At 37.5% G+C, this 22,348-nt stretch overlaps 1 protein-coding gene across 1 annotated transcript in view; it reads right to left on the minus strand.

The window, feature by feature from the left end:
* Nucleotides 1-22,348, minus strand: part of GPC5 (glypican 5) — a 1,236,000-nt gene that overhangs the window by 540,887 nt on the left and 672,765 nt on the right. Inside the window, exon 7 of the mRNA XM_019486966.2 lies at nucleotides 15,751-15,913. Coding sequence (XP_019342511.1) covers nucleotides 15,751-15,913 — 163 coding nt within the window. The remainder of the gene's footprint in view (nucleotides 1-15,750; nucleotides 15,914-22,348) is intronic.

Genomic DNA, 22,348 nt, shown 5'->3' on the forward strand with positions numbered 1-22,348 from the left:
TATAGTAGAGGAAAGAACTCAAGAGGGGTATGGCAAATTACATGGTGGTTTTAGCCAGAGAAAGAACAAAGATGAATGTTAGGGAGCAAGAGCAGGACACTACTCAAAGTGGGAGAGAATTACAGTACACATAATATTTATGATGATCCACACAGAAGAAAAAGTAATCCTTTTTTTTTTCAACTTTCCTGTTTTAAACGTTATGTAAGGTGAAAATTATGGTATTTGAAGGAAGGCTGAATGCATGAATAAAGGAGAGAGAGAAATCTTAAAGATGACTTTATAAGTTGTGGCCCTGAAAGAAAGAGAACAAAGGAATTTTCCAAAGGAATGAAGAATGACTGAAAGGTGGGCAGGGGGGAGGGGGAGGGAGAGGAAGGGAATGATCATGTTCAGTATTTTCTTTATCATTTGAGTTAGTGTGTTATACTACATGATCTGCAATGTACTAGAGATCTAGCCAGGTACCACCAGCTAGGGCTGTGCGAAGCTTCGGTCGCTGATTTGATTCAGTGGAGATTTGGCCCAATCTGGTGGCTGAATCTCTGAATCTGAATTGAAACAGGAGACACTTAATCTCTCTGAATCGAACCAGAGCCCTCCAAATCAATTCCAAGAGATTTGGAGAGATTTGATGATTCAGCCATAGACACAGCTTTAAATGTTTTTTCTACATGCCTTAAGGTACCAGGAGGCTCGTGAATGCTGAGATAGTGGGGTGGATGGAGCCTCCCACAGGAGCATGGGGGACTCCCCAGTGTGTTTAGCAGCAGACCTGGAAGTGGACCAGAAGCAGTTCCAGTCCACTTCTGGGTCCACTGCCAAGCATGCGGGAGACCCTCTTCCCACCCCCCTGGCTTGCTGAGTGGTGCTTCCTGAGCCTGGGGGGGGGGCATTTGGTGCCCCTTCCCAGCTGATTGCTGAGCTGGGTGGATGTGGGGGAGTCCCCCATGCACTCAGTGTCAGACCTGGAAGTGGACTGGAAATATTTCTGGTCTACTTCTGGGTCTGCTGCCAAGCACATGGGGAGGGTGGGTGCTCTTGTGGGATGCTCCATCCGCCCTATAATCTTAACATTCACAAGCTGTACTTGGCACCTCGAGGTATGTAGAAAAAACATTTAAAGCTGTGTCTATGGTCTATTGTCGAATCACTGATTCTCCAAATCAGCATCGAATCTTCAAATCAAATCACTTTCCCCCAAGTTTGGCCAAATCTGAATCTGAATTGAATACAGCCCACTTTGTGCAACCCTACCACCAGCAATCTCTAGAGCCTTTCTCCCCCTGCCTTCATCCTGTGTTTCGCACCACTCCAGTGCTGCCTGTAATATCAACAAGTTCTGTTGTGTAAATTGTATTTTGTATTATGCTCGGAACAGATCTTATCTTGTCCAAAGCAAAGCTATTGACCTGTCTTCCAGATAAATGCCCTTCTTGGGCATTGTAACTAACTTTTATTAGATGGTCCATCATAAATAAGTGATCATTTTAGTCTCAAATGCTAACCCAAACCCATTCAACTACATACATTTTAAGGAGAGGGGTGGAAGGAGTCCAGCATGTCTGAGGGATATACAAATTCTCAGCCTGAGCACATGGCAAAAAGGAAAGGAGAACAGCCATATTTAAGAGAAGAACAGCTTTAAAACAAGTGGGCAAAAGAACTTCACAACTTAGCCAGACCAGTAAGAGACAGAAAACACAGGATGGATTCTGCCAAGGTTGAACCTGAGAAAACAATAAGCATCCAGAATGGGAAAGATTATACAGGAGGAAGAGCACATGTGCAGATTGCCTGATTTCAATGATCTGTAAATCTCAAAAGCTTTTTATTTTTTTAAACAGTAAAAAGTGATTGCAGCTGAGAAACTTCTTGTTTAGACCTATGATCCTTGTTTTGTTTACCACTCTCACATTGTTACCCCATGTATTAAACAAGAACTTTTAACAGAGTATGTGTAAGGGCTTGGGTGGTCTGAGTTCTTGCTTTCATTATTGGGAACACCTGAACTGCAGAGTTGCACAGTCCAGTTCAAACTTAGAAGTGCACATGTCAGAAACTGTGATATGAAAGGCTACTGGATCCTACTTAAACACAGTCAGTTCAGAAGCATTTTGCTCTGGTTATACACTGGTGACATCCAATGACCTACCAGACTAGGCTGTGACACTGTCAACTTGACACGGGTAAAGAAGTTTGATGGCTTATTCCTCTATGTTGGCATCTTTGGTAAATAGCTGATCTGCCTTTCCTTCTACTATTTTTCAGGCAAATTTCATAGGCAGGACAGCTACTCTCCTAATCCTAAATCTTTTTCAGGTGACAACAGACTGCATTACACACTACGGCAGGGAGTAGCAAACAGCAAACAGCAAGCAGCAAACAGTTCCTAGTACTACTGCTCAATATCTGGCAGATTTGGTCCATAAAACCACTCAAGCAGATACCAGATTTTCTTACATAGAACATGCAACTTCCCCCCACAAAATCAGCCCCTCAAAATTGGGGTGCTTTAAGCAGGGAAACTGTTTTCTTCACTGGAAAATGAGCACTTCTGGACAAACCATGTGTGCCCTAAACCTGCCAAATGGTTTGTGTTTGTGTCTGGCTCAGCAAGTTAAAGGGGTGGAGTCATGTGTTAACTCCTTCACATCTGTAGCTATTGGCTGAGCACCGTATCTTATGTCTGAAGTAGCCAGTGAGCTTCTGGTAGGATCTTAATGATGCCAGTGGTATGGAAACAACCTTTTATTTACAGGAACTGATAGAAAGAACTAATTAAAGTAAAAAACTAACTGCTTTGCAACTGCCCTTGCAAGGGTCTGAGGCCTGACCTTGCACGACTAACAAAGTCCTCCTGGAAATATAGAGGAAGTGTCAAGAATCATGGCATTACAGAAGACCATCTGCCACACCAGGAAATTCCTGATGCTACACTTCCCTGACACTTCCTGTGCCATGGTGGGGCTACACTAAATTTAACAAATATGTAAAAATTCCCTGTCAAATTTAAATTATACAAATACCAAAACACTCCAACCTAACAGACCAAATGATTCCTTCCAGCCTGATGCCCAGTCTTTGAAAAAGAAGAAAGCTTATTCAGCTGACTCCTTACCAAAAACTCTTTAAAGTATATAGATCAGTATTGAACTCCTCAGGGTAGATTCACCCTTCCACAAAAACCCTTCCCAGAACACCTTCACAAGACCTAAACCAGCCTCTATTATGCAATTCTGAACAGGCAGTAAATACAGCATAATGAATTCCCCTATAAATGCAATTCTTGAATACAGGAGAATCAAACTCCTCCAGTATCCAACTAGTTATTGAATTTGTAAAATAAATCTCTTTGATGTTAAAGGTAAAATAATGACTGTGCCAAGGTATGGTTTAAATTTGTGGATGCATGCCAAGAACGGTATTGAACAGGGGACAGATCACTCTTGAGATAGCTTGTTCCGTATTCTTCCTCTATAGTATCCATGTCTGCCATCTACTGGGCTAGATGGACCATTGGTCTGACACAGTATGGCACTTCTTATGTTCTTATGACCTAAGCATGACATACTCAGAAACAGAGTAGTCAATGTTGTGGAGTCATAATTATTGATAGTGAAACATGCAAATGCAAAATTTATCTAATTTAAGTTCATAAAAGTTTTGAGGGTTTAAATTTGTAAGCAAACATAGTATAGGATAGCTAGTAGGGACCATAGACTTTTTGCACAAGTAATAAGTTATACCATCTAACATTGGTAAAATGTTAAATTCCACCTATAATAAATGAGTCTATTCAGGCTAAACTGAAAGCCATTTTACAACCTCTAATATCAATTTTTGTAAGACATTTGCCTGATGTTGTACTATTTTAGGAGGCTGTAATAAATGGCTGGCAACTGAGGCTTGAAGGTAAACTTCCTACATTAAATTAGAAATATTCAATGCACGCTTTAAAAAACTCCACACACCTTGTGTTTATTTTATTAAAATAAGAGTACTCAGGGATAAAATAGACAAACAAGACCTATTAAACAATTACAGTATAATAGCCATGTTTAACATTTTTATTTATTGATTTATTGCTCTTATAGTGTAGCTATTGCATAACTATAATATCCAAATGGTACATTTTAGAGAATGTTACTATCGTGTGATGACTCTTTCAAACTAAGTAGAGGTTAATACTTTTCCCAGTAAGAGTCATTTTCTATAAATATCTTTCTTTCTGGAAATATTTTCTTCAAGGTTGTATGTCAGTAAAGGAGAAATGCATTAGAAGAGTAACCGAGAAATATCAAAAGTGGATGATTAAAACCACCATATGGAATATGATGAAAAATGTTACATCAATTGGGAGACACTACTCTGTTTATTTCAATAGAAAATTAAGATGTAACTACAGAACAGTCAAAAATCCCAAAGTAAGTGTTCAGACATTGGCTAATTTCCACCCCAAACCCAGTCCCTCTGAACCATGAACAAAGTTTAAAGATCAGTTAGCTTTGACAGACTTTCAGGGGAGAACTGGAGATGGTGATTAAAAGGAAGATTTCCAGAAGATGAGGAAATCTTGTGATTCTCATCTAAGATGAAAAAGCCCTTTTGAAGGGTCAGATTTTCAGACACGCACCATGAATTTTGGATGCTTACACAAACCAAAACCTCTCATCTTATCTCTGGCTCATCCATCACCAATTAAGAGGTATTTGTTTTACTTATAATCTTTTAACATTGATATTTTTTGGGAGGGAGATGAGTTCTTGATTTCCTCATTTGCATAAAGGCAAACAGGTCCACTTCTCTTGCATTTAAGTTCAAGTTAGAAATTCTACAGTTGTTGATGGGAACAGAACTGGGTCCAAGTTAATATAGGAATTATGGTAATGGAAGTATAAGACAGGTAGTCATAAAACCTCTATGCTTTTCAGAAAGACAAGCATTACAAAAAAAAAAAATTTCAACTTCTTAAAGAAAAATATTTACCCGCCAAAATTAGCAAAACCTTTACATTTTTTCTTAAAACTTTTATTTGACTTCAGCTGGAACTGAAGCACATCTAATTTACAATTCTAAACATTATGACTATTTTTATCACACAAAATAGAAATGCATGTTATTTCACTGTAACTAAAAGCACATTCTAGTTGGCACCCACCATTCCCAACTACTGAATCAGTAACTGAGCCTCTCAGTTACTGTATATAAATTTTTATCATTCCAGTTCTTTGTGGTGAAATAATAAATCACTAGGTTAAAGCTACTTTCCCAAAATTGATGATGACATGAGGTTTTTTCTGCCCTATCCAAAGTTGTTTATTGTATGGAAAGCAGACACTGCTCTCTCAGACGACCCAGAGAGGGTCATGCAACAGATCAGCTTTGCTAAAATCAGATCCTGGGCATTCAATGCAGTTACATTAATGCTGTTGGTCTCTATACCAGTTAAAAATGAGTTGGACAGATGACAACATAGGGATCTTCATTAGTGTGACTCATTCAAATCTAATGTAGAATTACCCAGGAAAATCATGGAAAAACCACACTGGTATGGGGTTTACTAGCATAGGTATCTTGTATTCACATCTCATCTTGGGATAACCACTTGCTTGAGGCCTTTCTGCACTCACATGGTATTGTGACAAGCTGGCAAAGGACCATAAATCATACCTACCAGTCCATATTGAATGGGACTAAAATTAGCATCAGTGTGTAAGTCAACAAATTACAGCAGTTTAAACATTCATGTGTCCAGGTCTCAGTCTCATTACCAGGGATCCTGGTTTTCTCTGATAAAAAATCCCCAATGTTCAGATTAAAAAAGTAACCCAAAACCCACATTTTTCCATGATCAAAATGAAACACCACTATATATAGCTCTAAACACCACTACATCAAATGAATGACCAAAATGCAATGATCAAAATGAAACACCACTATACATAGATCTAAATCTATTAATAGTGGTGTTTCATTTTGATTGTGGAAATATGTGGATTTTGGTTACTTTAGCAGAGAAAACCAGAATCCTCCTTCATTATTCTTCTTGTTTTAGCTGCTTATGAAAAAATTCCTGCCTATCACCTTAAATTTCTTTACAAAATTGAGAAGATATTTATGCTACCACTACAATTTTGATTGCTTTAAGATAGGTAATCTGGGTACTGATGGCTACATCTGTAAAACATACCTGAAAAGCTAAGTAAACAATTAGCTCTGTATTGATGTGGCTACACCACTTTTGCTGCTCAAGCTATTGTTACACCTTTGAGAGCAGTCTAGATGATTTCAGAACCCTGTTCACAATCTTTCAGGTTAACTGTGGCCATATACTCAGAGCAAAGTCTAGAAGGGCAGGGGGTTTTTAAGCCATCCACACCTAGGCAGAAAAGACCTATGACATGTGAATGATAGGTAGTGGTAGGGTTGGAGCTCAGAACAAGCTGGGGTGCCAGCAACCAGGCCATAACACATCCCAGCAAATAGCAAGTAGTAACCACAAAGCAAGGCCATTGACTCTTCCATGGCTACCCACCCCAAAGCAGAGAGAAGCTAGGCGCAGAGCCTAAAAGAACCATTACTTCCCAGTGAACTGAGAGTCAACTAAACAGGTGACACCAACTGTGTCCCTATGGCTACTACTGAGCTGCAGCCTTGTAAGGTTCAAGTTCTGGTCTTAAGACTGTGGCTGCTGTTTAGGTAAAGATGTTGTACACCAGGAAGGGTAACTGACTGTTTTGGTACCCTGGGCAGACCAGGGAGACATTGTGCAGGAAAGAGAGTACGTCTGAGCAACTTGAGAGAGACAAAGACCCTGGATCCTGCTGCTGGGCATGAGATTAATGCAACAGCTGATCCAGCAGCAGCTCAAGTGTCTGCTACTGCAACAGAGGCTCCCTACAAAGTGCCTTGAGCAATGCCTACTGTGTGGGCTCCTCATTCTGGCGCCCCTTTTAAATCTGTGCCTGGGGCAGGTGTCCCCCCGCCCCCTACTCTCCTAGTTATGCTACTCAAATGTAGTAGACTAAGTCATTTTACATAGAATTTTTAATTTGGTTTTCTGTTTTATCAGCTAGGCTAGTAAGCTCATACGAGCATCGGGTCCATTGGTCAGCTTCATGTCGCAATGTATAACATCTACCTCACCACGATAAAGCACCACCCCACCCCCCTCACTTTAACATGTCTCTGAACATACAGGTTCTTGCTGGAGCTGGCCTCAACTCAACTCGGGTGGTGTAAAAGTGGATGGTAGGGAAAAGCAGTTGCTTTTTATTCCATATACTTCTTTGATGGCTTGGTAGTGAGGTGCTGAGGGCAAAAGTCTCTCCCTTTCTACATGACTAACTGACAAATGATTGCCTAGATATCTTGTGATAGGCTGGGTATCAACCTAGCTAGACTTTTAAGATTTTTTCCTGGACTGGGGAAATCAGACTATAGCATTTTATAACTGTAGTGATAAGGGAGTGTTTGTCAGCTGGGGAGGGCTCTGGGGCCCCACCATCTTCTGAAAGGGAAGAAGCTCAATGTCTCCTGCTTTTCCATCTGACTGGGGGAAGGAAGCAAGGAGTTGGTCTTCTTTTCCTTTCCCCTCACCAGACAAAGTAATCTCTTAACAGTTCTCAGGGTATGGGAAAGAAATGTCCTGCTCTGATGCAAGTCTTTTCCATATGGAGAACACAGAGGCTGTGCATGATTTAACAAGAAATCCACTGTTTGCTGGCTCCACCTGAACTTTGGCAAAACACCAGAGAGGCAATTATGGAGCACCAGAGAGCCAATTACAGAAACACTTCCTGTTCAGTGAGGCAGAATGTAGGGTACTAAGCAGAATGGACCTGGCAGAATATGAAATGCCAAGCCTCCCTCTGTGGGCTATAAAATTAATTTTGAGTGGCAGTCCAATGGGTTGCACAAAAGAGGCATGTGAAAGCTCTTTCTGCTAAGGGTTAGGTGAATATTACACACTGTGCGCCAATGTGGGCAGACACTCTACTTTTAAGATTTCAAAGAAGTAGAGATGATGCTGTGATCCCCTGGCAATCCTACCTCCTCGACATCCCTTGGGATGACTTCCTTAAAGTAATCTATGTATTTTTAAATTCCTGTATAAAGGGAATACATTCAACCAAATGGAGAACTCTAAAGGATGTGAGTGGAAGGAAACTTGTAGTGCTGTTTTATTAAATGACAAACACACGCATACAGCTAAATACACTTTTTAAAAGTAAAATAGAACTGGTTTATTGTGCCAATTCTAGGCAGATAAAAGAACTGAAGTGTATGTATCATTTGTCCTCATTCAATATTTAGATTCTTCTTTCTGAAGGAAAAAAAAAAAGAATAGGGGTTCTGAACTAAGTGATGATGTAATAGTTAAAGAAACAAATAAAAAAATTAACAACCCTTCAATAAGCACATTTAATTCTACTGGAATGTAATTAAAAAGTTCAGTGCTCCATACAAGAAAAATAAAACTTTAAATACTAAGTTCATGTTTCACTTACAAAATGATATGCTCCACTTCAGTAAAGGATTTTACAGCATAATTCCCCAGAAACACTTGGAGACGGTACAAATTTTCCATAGCCCAGAGAGGTAAGTGGCAGCTGTGCACTGGCCAGTGTCAAGGGCATTTTGCAAACCACCCCCAGGTCTGGAGCCCTAGTTGCACCCCCTCATTGTGCTACTGCCATAGACAGCATTTACCATACCCTTTCAGAGGCCTACAGCCATGTGGATACCATTTATCTGGAGATGGACTGGCCACTGGAAATAAGTGGTACAGAAGACTGGCTGGGTAAGCTGGACAACAGGCTGGAAAAGATTCAGTTGATATATTTTCAGGGCATGCATTTAAAAAAAAATAAATATATATATATATATATTTAGCCTGCGGGTTGTCTGCCTATTAGCATTTGTTTCCCTTGTTTAATTATGTAGTAAGCACTTTTGGAGAGAGACTGTACAGGATGCCCATTTTGATTGTGGCCACTTGGGTATAACCATAATAGAATATTCTCTCTGGACCAGCTCTTCTATAACTGGATAAAAAATACACTATTAATTTTGTTGTTAAACAGCAAAGACATGTATTATAACATTTTTTTAAAAAGCTTGGGAATCCAGATTAGACATGACAGTGAGAAAATACTGTACACTACATATGGAGAATATCAGATCACCCCAGCTATTATTGCAATTCATCTGGCATGCTTTCATCTCTTGTATGTCTACACTCACAGATACTTTTCAGTCAAGTTCCAGACTAAGGAACCAAAAACAGATTATTTTCACTGGAAAGTATGTCCCCAGGGCTCTAATTTCTAAATTTTACACACCATGTGGATTAATACCAGCTGCACTCCAGACCCTCATCATTCTGCAAACGTAATCCTTCATATTCTCAGTCACTCTGTGAAATGATTCAATCTGGTCTCTTAATCACTCATCTGATTCTTACCTCTATAACTACAGGTACCAAGACACCAACAATGAGTTGTTTATAAATCAGTGGTGCTTCTAAATTTGGGGGACTTTAAAATGGTCTTCCCATATATTGTGTGCCAGCCAATCACCCTGTTTTTATTCAAAATCCTCCTTAAAAAGCTTCACAGAAAAATACATTCAAGGTGCTAATAATTTAAATAGCCTACAACTGGTCAATCTGACCCTTAATTACAGTGCCACAAACCAGAGCTTTCTCCCCATTCTCATGACACAGCGCTCAGCCTAATTTTAAATAAGATTGTGCCCAGTTGTGGGTGGGTCTACCAAGGACTATGAAAGATGGGACAAATTGCTGGTCTTCATGTGATTGTGAGATACTTGTGTAGGACTAAAGGAGAAATTGTATATGTGGTGGACTTAAGTGCCAATTTAAAAATAGGACAGGAGGGTATTTGGCCTAGAGGACGTAGGAAGAAGATGATAGCCCAAAAGGCTAAAGTAGTCAAAAGGAACTGAAAAAAAAGAAAGGATACTTGGGAACAAGAGAATTAAGTTAAATGAGATCTTAAAGGTAATACAATATCTGACATGATGGCTCAACCTCTGTATTTGGGAGGGCACAGCATCCAGTGTTTTCAAATGCCATTATCTTTGATTCCCCATATGTTACCTAGATTAGTTGCAGTTTACAGGTGCTAGCTTCCAGTTCTAGAAATCTAGCAAGGATGAAATATAATAAACCAATAGTCAAATGAATGAGGCATAGAGCAGGACAATATTTTCTCTTGTAAGGCTCATTACAGCAAGGAAGAGAATGTAAACCAATTTGTTTCATTTTTTTTTAGGATGAGGGATTGTTTTTTTCTTCTTTTGGATGAGAGATTTATCGATTTTTGTGTGTTATGAAGCTGTGCGCTTAAAAAAATAATAAAGAGGGACATCACAAGAATTAATTTATCTCATTTTCCAGAAAATTACTGTTCACCTGAGAAACTTGTGTGAATTTTGACAGCTGTTACTGCCTAGTCAGAAGGCCATTATCAGAATTATTTTTGTTTGTAGAAAAGTCTGAAAATGGGCTCAAAATCAATACAGGAGGTGATGAGTGTGTCGTTTTTTGTTCTCTATTGAATTTTCCAGGTTTTCTTCTTCCTCCCCTTTCTTCCTTTTTTCTTTCTTTCTTTCTCTTTCTTTCTCTTTCTCTCTTTGTGGGTGGTCGGGGGACTGGGCGTACAAGGAAATGGTAGTTTATCATAATGTTTGAATTAGGCCCACGGAGAAACTTAGGTTAGTGCAGAATAAAACTGACAAAGAAAGTATCAAGACTTTACCTCATTGTTTACTTTATTCATTTAAGTATAGTGTCTGTCTTTGAAAAAAAACTCACATTAATGTATCTCTTTTCATAAAATCAGAAAAGTTAAAACAATTATAGAGTTTAAAATACTGAATCTTACTAATTAATTAATTGCTTTGACTTTCAAAAACAAGGATTTATTAAAATATAGATATATGCTGTGCTCTATGTTACATGTCACCATTTCGATAATCAAAGGTCACAACTATACTGTATCATTTTATTAAAGGAGTGACTGTCCATGACAGGAAAGCAAGTTTTCAAATTGCTAGAATAAAGAAGGAACCATTCTAGTGAAATTAATATGTAGTCAGAGTATGTGTTTAGAAATACAACACTACAGTCCTACTTCACATTAAAATATTCAAACTATTTGGTGCCTTGGCTCACTCGCTATGCTACTCAAATCTTTTAAAGCTACTTTATAGTTAGGTTCATCCATATATCAATATAGATGAAGACTAGGAATTAAGCCATTGCATTATATAGAAGTAGAAATGTGACCAAACTTCCCATTTTATTTGCCCTACATCATTTCTGCATGCTGCCCTCAGAGGTTGTCTGCCTGCTTATCAAAAATTGAAAGTTAGCAGCAATGAAATCCTAGCTAGTTAGTAGGCAGTCCACTGATATTTATAGCACAGTGGATTTATATATATATATATATCTAGTTGGTTAGGATGGATGTCTGCTGGTTCCTGTCAAATTCTGTAATAATTGAGAGCTGCATTTTAGTTTGCAAATTCATTCAAATCATTTTGATGTGTTCATTTGGTGCTTTTTAATGAAAAAGAAAGAAAGGAAGGCCTCCCACACTGACACAGGAGTCATAGACATACTGATACAGAAGCCCAAATCAAGATCAGTTATTAACCAGAAAACAATGCAATAGTGAGTATGGACGGTGACTACAAAAAATCTTCCAAAAGATTTATGGGTTTGACTGTCAAAAGAAACTTGCATGAACTCAGAGACTAAAGTTTAGAAAGGGTTGTGTATGAATAGATCTGTTCTCTACAACATTTAAATCCTGCTCTGAATCCACAGGACAAGCATAGTGTTTTGTTTCCATAAATTTACACAGTTGGAAGCCCTACCCAAAGTGGAAGAAGTAGTTATAATCAGGATATGGTATGCCAGGGGTGGCCAACCAGCAGCTCCAGAGTCACATGCAGCTCTTCAGAAGTTAATATGTGTCTCCTTGAATCTTTGCACAAGCACACGGTGACCAGCTTCCATAGCTGTTACCTCACATCATAACGTATTACTGTGGCTCTTTAGCAATGCATATTGCTATGTTCTGGCTCCTTCATGGGCTCAGGTTGGCCATCCCTGTGGTATGTAATTTCAGAGGTCTTATGTAGAGCCAAACACAGTGGAAAGATAAGATTAGATGAAGAATGGATAAAAAAGTCTTCTGGCTCTCCAGATAAAACAGAAGTAATTGAGGATACATACAGTCACAGCTCTAAGCAAACCTCTGATCTGTAGAAAATGTAGTCAAACCCCAAGCTAGGTTTGGGTATGTGACAAATTTGAATCATGTCTTTTAAAGAATAGAAATTACAATTGCTCAAACAAAATATTTTTTTAAGTTCATAAAGGAAAACCACCTCAGAAATATTTTTTTTCCTTTTACTAATAATTTGATTGGAATTCCAGGTTCAAGCTGGTTCCCCACTACTGAAAACAACTAAGTACAACTCACTTGAATCACAGCTAAATACTAGATCTATTTGCTTTTTAGTTCTAGTTACTTCTGTAACCATAAAAATCTCAAGAAAATGCTTTTGCTGATTTAGATACAAGATAAAGGCAGTCCTCGACTTACAACGTTTCGAGTTACAACATTTTGCATTTACAGTGTTTATAAATTGACAGCCTGTTTCAACTTTATGATGTCAGTTTTGACTTTACAATGCTTGATCTGATGTGATGCCACTCCAGGAAACAAATTCGCTGTGTCACTCATCTCCCTGGAGAACATCTGTCCAAACTTCCTTGGACACTTCCTTTAAGAAAGCAGACAAGACTCCAGAAAAACCTGCAGCCAAAACTCTTGAGAAGACTCCAGCCAAGAACCTTTCAAAAAGTACAACTAAGAGCCTTACACAGTCCAGCAAAGTCACCTCAAAGAAGTCCTTCCAAATTGCTATATTTACAATATAAATACATGAATGTAGCTATATTACTCATCTATAATTGATCAAGTACAAAATTCTGGGGTATATTTGGTGAAAATAGGGTATTGAGCCTTGGTTCAAGAACGAATCCCCCATTTATAACATTGTTTCTTATGAGAAAATTGGTTCTGAGTTACAATGTTTCGACTTAAGATGTGGTTATCAGGAACCAATTTTGTAGTAAGTCCGAGGACTGCCTGTATGAAGAAACCATTTCAATTTGCACAGAATTCCATCCCTATGCAAGAAGTTATTTAAACAGACTATCTAAAGTTAATAACAATGTTAAAATCCAATTACTTCATCATATAATTCAATGAAACTCAAATGCTTTTCCCAAACAGACATTTTCCCAAACCAAGGCCCAAACTGGACTCCATTTAGAATGCTAGAATTGCAATTACAATTGGATCAGGAGAGAGAAAGGGGCATGAACAGAAAAAAAGTCATATTCTAAAAGAAAGCAGTGTTATGAAACACACTCTAGATTCCATAACAAATGCATATCAAATTAATCCATAAATTCACAAGCTTACTCAAGATACCAGACATTTAAGATAAAAATGTAAGTGGCATTGTGAAGTCACTATATAGAATTTTACAGTTGCAGGGACTTTGGAGGTCAAGTCCTACCCCTCTGATCTAGTTTTATTCCTAAACCAGTCTAGATCAATGCTTATACAGCTTCTTCTTCAAAACCTTCAAAGCAGATTCCAGAAGCTTCCTTAGGCAACTTGTTCAATTTCCCTAGTGTTCTTACAGTTAGAAAGTTTCCTCAAGATTTATTCTAAATCTGTTTTGCTGCAGTTCAAGCCCACTGTCATATGCCTTGTCATCTGTGTCAGGGGAGAACAGTGTTCCATATTTTCTTCATAGCTGTCTATCAAATATTTGAAAACTGCTACTATGTCCCCATTAATCTCCTTCTTCAAAACACCTGGTTCCTTCAACTTTTCCTCATACAGCTTGTTTTCCTTTATCATCTCAATCACTCACTTCTACTTCCCTGTTTCTCTACATCTTTCTTATAACACAGTGCCCAAAATTGGACCCCAAAACTGAGGCCTAACTAGTGCCAAATGAAGTGTTATCTCCCACATCTTTCATAATAGGCTTGGGTTAAGAAAACAAATGTATTCTGGTTTATATTAAGACAACAGTACACTGCTGACTCACATCAAGTAGTGATCCATCATTGCCCTCTGATCTTTCTTTGCAGCGTTACTACACGCTAGTCATCCTCAATTCTGTATTTGTCACCTTACATCTGTATTTGTTGAATTTCTTTCTTTTCATCTATCACCCAGTTCTCCTATTTATCCAGATCCTTTTGAATTTTTATCCTATCCTCTAAAATGTTAGAAATCCCCCACCCTGTCCCAGTTTTCTCCTCTGCAAATTTTGTTCAATGTCATCCAGTAAAAGATACAAACGAAATAATTGTATATAATATAGACTCCAGTGTTGTAAAAATGTCTTAATTCTAGAGGTATATGTTTGATATATAATATATGGGTACAGTGAAGGTTACTTTACTATCTTAGTGGCTCTTTAGAAATGTTAAAATTTGATGAGGATGAAGCAAAATCTAATGAAATATAAAAGTGAAAGGAAGTGCGTGCTTCCTACTGTTTTCACTACACCTCTTCTTAACCCAATCAATCTTAAAAAATGATAATCTTATTCATGCTGCTCATGCCATAAAGTACCTTACAGAATAAATATACTGGAGAAGAGCTTTTGAATTTCTAACTTTCTTTTTCAAAGCTGAGATGGTCAAAAAATAGTTATGGAAGGTAAGTATCCAAATCACATTTGAATTCAATTGGAACTATGTAATCAATCCTTTTCCAAACATTTAAGTTATATTTTGAAAATTCCACAAGAATATTTGAAAGCACATGCGAAGTAGAACATTAATAGGAAATGGCAATCAGCACCTTCAATGTTATAGCTAACTACTATTTTATTTTCCATTAATATTGAGTGTTTAGAAATACTTTTCTTCACAAAACTAATACATATGAATAGTTCCATAGTAGATGAAGTCAATTATTCACCTAGTTCTTTCTTAACATTCACTGGTCTGTGAGCAATTTATTATTATGACAGCATTGTATCATTGACCAAATATACTATTATAGCTTACTTCCATATTTTCAGGAAAGATATGAAAATGTTATACCCAATGTCAAACCAGTAGTTTATCACAACTAAGACAAAGTTGTAACATTATATAAATGGATTAAAATATAATTTTTCACATAGCACATTCTGTAGTATGCCAGACATGGTGAATGCATAAGGATAAAAGTATTTGTGATACCCATAACATACATTTTATATAAGCAGGTAGATCAACAGGTTTCCTCAGAAGAAAACAGTGGCAATGTGTAGGGGCGTGCATGTGCACCCCCTAAGAGCCCTGATGCACCCCCTGACAGGCTGCACTCCCCGCTTAGGCAACGAGAAGTGAGGACAGGTGGGAGTGGAGAGCAAGCCAGGAAGTGGAATTTCCGGGAGCATCACAGCTATTTCTGGGATCTCTGCGGCCGCTTCCTGGTCATAATGGCTGTGGAGGGAACACCCCCGGTCAACGAGTTTGGCTGTGGGGGACTCCCCCCAGTCACGGACTGGTCACTGGGAGGGCACAGGGCACGTACCCCCCCTGACTCCTGTGGCACCAGTCACCCATGGAGGAAAACATACTGGTTCTTTCTTTTTAAAAACCTTAAATTAGAAACATGGACTTACATTTAGTAATTTTCAGGACTCGTTTTACTTCTCCACTTCCTGATCCTCCACAACCATCCTCATCATCACAGTCTCCACTGATTTGCTCATCCATGCTTCCACCACTGCCCACTTGTAGGAAATCCCACTTTTCATATTTAGGGAGAGATTTCCCTTGCAACAGCTGAAAGCACAAAATATAGCATGACAGTTTTCAACAGAGATAAGAAAGCTCCAAGAAGTTCACCCATCAGTTAAAATGAGCACCCAAAGCTTTATATGAGTCTCTAATACTTATCTAAACTGCTACTGTAGTTTGGAAAACATACTATACTCAGGCCTTCCCGTAATTATTATTTTATCTTGGTGGGTAAGAGCCAGCCTCTCAAAGGTTAGATGGTGCTTGCATTTTTCATACTGATTTCTGTTAGCAAATGTCATGGTTCACAGAAATGAATACTAAAAAAATACCCTATCATTGTCTAGAGGACTGAGTTAAAACCTTGATCTGAACTGCTGAACATCTAAGGTGTCTCCATGCTGGTTCCACAGCACTCCTGAATATGCAGGTACACGGCCTTGTCCCACGCACTTGCCTGTGACTCTACATCCTCCACCTCCAATGTGCCAGAGAGCGGTAGTTGCAGACATACTCTAGGCATCTTCATTGCCTCAAATGAATTGAAACCAAGCATAGGAGAATAAAGGCATACTATCTACCATGGAAATTCCAGAGGCAAGTCAAGAAGATGATTTATGATTCCAAAAGTTCCTTAAATGTTCATATGGGATTATTATATCAGTTTTAGGGCTTATTACATCTCATCTGAAAGACAGCAGCTCTAAAAACTCAGTGCTCTCTCTCATCATACTGAGGCACTAAACATTTTTTGACTCATAGTAAGCAATCTCTCCACATACCAACGTATCATAAACATAGCTGGCTGTAGTCACTCAATTATGGCTGCATACACATTCAAATAATCTGGGAGAATTCTTCCAGGTGTGTTCTCCTGATACATAAACTTACCCAAAATTGCATATATGGACATTCAGATAATAAGGCCCTGAAGAGCAGAGACCTTGCAGTACTGACACTGGGCAGCCAGGGAAGCCCCTGTGCACACATCTCAGCATTCTCTGTAAGCCCCCTTAGTCAGCCTGGTGACAGATGGCAGCAGTTCATAGGGTAGCCCTGATTGACTGGCCCAGACTGCCCATGTTCAACCTTTGTTTCCCTGCAGCACAATGTGGAGATTGTGAAAGGGATGTCTTCTCCCTGATGAAGCAGCAATTTTCAGAAAGTGACACCCTGTTTCTCTAAGGGGAAAAGGTTGTAGGGGGAGGTGGTGATGATGGAGGACTATGTTCTCTTCTGAGAGATGCCATGGCATGTACAGACATTTGCTTTCCCAGGAGAAAGTCTCCTGGGAGTGATTTAACCTTCTTTCTCCTGGAGAAGCCAATTTAAGTCTGGGAAAAAAAGTCTCAACATATGTACATTTATGATTTTCCTGGAAAAGCAGTAATTCTCCCAGGAAAAAAAAATGAATGTTTCTACAAGGCAATCTCATATTGTATTGGCTAACCTCTGCCTAGTTTGAGACATCTCATAAAATCACAGCTTACAATGGTGTGTTTTCTTCAGGGCCCAGATCTCTGTCTTGATCTTAAAAACATACTGGATTTATCAGGTTTATTTTACATTTTGTTATTTGTATAATTGCTATCTGAAAGTAATAAACTTTTAATTCCTCTTATTTTTCTACCTACAATAGAGCACTCCCCTAAACTTGAATCCTAAGGACCTAAGTGTCCCTAAAAAAATCTCTTACGCTGCTAATTTGACATCAGGCACAATATCCTACAGCTCTTTGTACCTGTCCTAGTAGGGATTTAAAAAAAATAAAAGAACACTTAATTCTTTTTAATTTTTTTCTCTTCATTCCATTATCATAATTATACAAATAAAATATTGTCCTATATATAAACACACTAGTTGGTGTCTGCAAAGCATGACTCAGTGGACCCATTTACATGTGCATTACTGTGCTTTAGTTAATGCATGTTAAATCTCGTACTTCCATTGTCAGGTACTAGGAAAATCCACATTAGCCTATCTTAATACACATTAACTAAAGAGCATAGTTTTTAAGTGATGCTTAATGCTCATTAGCCTATTTAATGAGCATTTACCAAATAGCTCATTTTTGGCAGGTGATGCTTCATGCACATTAAAATAGGTTAATGCTCATTAAAGTGCATATGGAGAAATGCCCACTTAGTACTAATAAAAAGTTATTTATTTGATTTATATTAAGGTCTCTGAGATTTTGCAAAGCTTGTCTGATTCACTCAAAGGATTAGGTTTCACTCAAAGGATTAGAGGTTTTTAGAATGTTTAGTTTATATTTTAAAACTGGATCAGTACAAAATAAAGCTGTAATTTAAAAAGATGCAGAAAATAGAGATAATTTTATTTTAGAGATTTAATGTATGCTCCAGTTGGACAAGACTGAAGTACTCATGTTATCTTTATACTGTGATAGTCATAAAGAAAGTTCATGCCATAAAGTGCTACATTTTGTAACCCAGAAATTAAGCAATAGGACCTGACATCTTTCCAAGAGTTGGCCTAAAACCAGGACTCCTGGTTCATGGGATTTAAGTTTGGTTTCAGTCTCATTTGGAATAAACCAAAACATCTGGAATTTTCTGTGAGCTGGAATTTTCCCTAGACCCTACAAAAGCTCAGTTGAATTGAGGTCCTTGTCAGTTTTGCTTCTTACAACTACACTGAAATTGACAGGAAAGTCAGTTTCACTAAGCAGCTGCAAGGGGTACAGCTTCCAGTATTCTCAGGTGCAGGCTAGACCAGAGGGAATACAGCCAGGGTTCCACAAGACCCCTTCAATGGATTTAGTGGAAGTTCATAAAACCAAAGTGTTCTTCATGAAGCATTTAGGCTTAACTAACTAACATTTTAGAATGAGCTTTATTTTCTTTGAAAACTTTTAAGTAGTTCTAATCTTCTTTTCATTAATATATCATTTTATAAAGTTTATTTTATAAACTTTTAAATTTAAACATTAGATAATATTTGTACTATGTAAAAATGTTCAGTCAAAAGGCACAGTCCCTTCCTCCCCAGTCCCCTCAAAAATGAAAATCAATATGAATTTCTTCCCCTGATTTGTGTAGATTTAGCAAATTGCTCATTTCCAAAGTAGAATGGAGAGGGAAGGGGAGGAAAATTAATCATTTTCATGGTTTCAAAATTAAAGTTTCAGTTTCCTAATTTAAAACTTTCCATTTCAAATTGTTCTTTAGATGTTGTATTAATACTTAATCTAAAAATATGATTTTAAAAGTTGCAGTCCTAATATTTATACTGTGCAAGATAAATGAAACAGCTGAAATGGGAGTCCATTAAGAATAGCATTAAGACAGGATAATACATTAATAGTAATCAAAATAAACTTATCAAATTTACCTTCTTAAAATCTAATGTATTATAGAAGTTTTATTTTTTTTTAATTGTAACTTTGGTTGATAAAGCCAGTATAACTAGAATTCTATAAGTATTTGGCTTGTCTTTAGATAACAAAGTACTCAAGAAATTATTATGAAACAGAATAAACATGGCATACATTAAATGCATTTAATGTATCCAAACTAACACAAGTGTAATTGTGGGAAATCAGCGTTCAGTATGTACTTTTCTATCGTGGGCCAACAGGAATCAGCTTTTGCCCCTTTACACTTTATCAACAACTTAGAAGAAAACATTAAATCATTGGAGTTAAACTCTGTAGATGATGCAAAGGTTGTGAAAATAGCAAATGACAAAAATAAAAGATAATTTATAAGCTGAGTGAAAAACCCCTGAAGTGCATTTCTATATATCCAAATCTAGAGTTCATGACCAAAAAAGCCACTTAAAGGATAAGAGACTATTCTGAGAAATAGGAACCCTCAAATAACTCCCCCCCCCCACACACACACCAAAAAAAACCCATAGTCAAGATGGATAATCTGTTGAACATGATTTCTCAGTGTGATGTATGACAAAGAGGTCAAATTGGATAGCCTTGCATAGATAAAGAGAGAAATATTGAAAAAGCAACAGGTACCTATATTACCTCTATTTGATGGTGTTGCTACCTCTACTGGATTATGGTCTGTAGTTCTGGTATTCACAGTTCAAGTATATTGAAAAAAATGGAAAGAGTTCAAGAGAAGAGCCATGAAAATGATTCAAGGACTGGAAAACTTTTCTTAGAATGAAAGATTCAAATTCAATTTATTTAGTTTACCAAAGTGAAGGTCAAGAAGTGATTTAATCAAATGAGAGACAGAAAATTGATTTTAGAGGCGCTCTTCAAGACAGCAAAAAAAGGCATAAGATCCAATGTCTGGTAAGTGAAGCTAGACAAATTTAGACAAGTAGTTTAACAGTGACAATAATTATCTACTGGAACAATTTACCAGTGGCTTCCCCATAAATGGAAATTTTTACAATCAAGATTTTTCTTCTTCTAAAAAGATATTCTCCAACTGAGGCACAGTATTGATTTTGAAGGAGGAATTAAGTTAGTGGAATCCAATAGCCTATGTGAAGCAGAAGGTCAGAAAAAAAAATATCAAAATAAGCTTTCTTTGGTTCTAAAATTTGAACCTGTTGAAGTAAATCGTCATTTTCATTAAAATATTTATTTAAGTCTAACTTTTCTTGCAGAAAATTACAACTGATTGACTCCCCAGTGAGCAAGGAACCTGAAGGAACCTGAAAAATGATTTGATGCCAGTTAGATTTCAATGATAAAAAAATAAGAAAATTCTCATTTGTATTTAGTTTACTTATCTTCCATTTTATATCTCCCAAGAGAGAAAAATGACCATTTTTCTTTGTTTCATTCTTTTGCTGTAACGTTCTATTACTCACTATACACCATCTTCAATTGCTTCATGTCATAGACTCATGATATATTCTTAACTTAATTTACCTGCAAATTCTTATTCTTAATAGCATTTTAATTAGCAGTTGCTCACACCACACTATGACTCGATCAGTGAATCCAGTTTACCTAATTAAACCAACGGGTATGTAGCCCTTTAATTGTAAACATGGCTGTTATGTAGTCAATATATCCAAACCCTATAGTAACCCCTGCAAAAAAAAAAAATCATGGTCCTTAAAGGATAGGAGACTATCCTGAAAAATACATACTCTGAAAATATATATTTGGGGAAATATATATATCTACACAAGAAAGATGAGCTTTACGAATGGAGTACCTCAAAACTTCACATGGTACTATTGGGCTATTAATGTCAGTAATATTTATATTAGCCACTCTTGTTATATTAACCAGGATCTGAAATATTTAGTTAAAAAATAAGCTTACTATGGTGGATATATTTTTGTCAAAGCTTTTAAATAAAACAAAAAGTTTCCAATATAAAGACTCTGCTTTCTGTTAAAAAAAAAGTTGTCCCCTTCCCCCAAATAAAAAATGGAATGTTTAAATACTAATATTTCAGAATAGTTCAGTTTCGATAAATGACCACAATATCTTAAGGAAACTAACATGGTGATTTGATGTCCCCAATCTCATGTATGGACCGAATTCCATAGCTGGACTCCCTCTGATTCAGGAAGTGATAGTGTGGGAGGTGAAGTACTATAGCGTGGGCATATATGACAATTTAGGGATCCACCCTATGAGAAACACAGAAAAATGAGGCACCCAAATGCAGTTTTCATGATTAATGTAATTTCTTAATGAAAATATATGGGTTTTCTACTTTTCACAAAAGAGCTGAAATTTTATATTGGAAGGCTTCAATGAAAGTGGAGAAAACGTTGCTTTCATTGAAGTTAAAAAAACCCACATACAGGGTATGTCTACACATAGCCCTACGGTGATGTAGTGATCACATGGCATGCTGTGATTGCCAGCTACTTCGCCATAGCAGCACGCTCCCCACGATATAGCGTAACGCTACCACAACATAGCAGCAAAATCTAACCGTGCACCGTGCACCAGTAACTGCCCATACTGTACCATACTTTAGTTCCAAAAGAAAGTACTAAAGCATGATGCTGGGGCAATGTCACCATCTGGCATTGCATAGGCACACCCAAAAACACACAATACCACATGCCAAATATAAGCTCCAGTACCCTCTGGTGAGCCCAAATAAAAATCACTATAATCATTATCCTGTGAAACAACTTCTTGTTGCCCGGTTGTAAACTGTGCGACATGATATATCAATATCCTTTTACTACTATGAAGTCTGTACAGTTAATGCATAGATAAGCCATGTATAATAAAACTCCAGACTCATTTGTCAGCCTGCTATTTATCTTCTGCTTGCTCTGTGGCCTGGTAATCTATTTTCTAATCGTAGGATTTACTGTAGCATCTAATCACCATAAATCCAGCCGTTTAACAGATTAACTCTAAGAAAAGCTTACTAAAGGATCCTTCATCGTATTTTATTATTTTCCCTTTTCCCCCCAGCATGCAAAGGTCTTGGAACATGTGTCTTATATTCATCCTCCAAATATATCCTTATCTCGTTGCTTTATTAATCAGAATGATAGAGGACA

Source organism: Alligator mississippiensis, chromosome 1, assembly GCF_030867095.1.
Source record: "Alligator mississippiensis isolate rAllMis1 chromosome 1, rAllMis1, whole genome shotgun sequence".
NCBI classification, from domain to species: Eukaryota; Metazoa; Chordata; order Crocodylia; family Alligatoridae; genus Alligator; species Alligator mississippiensis.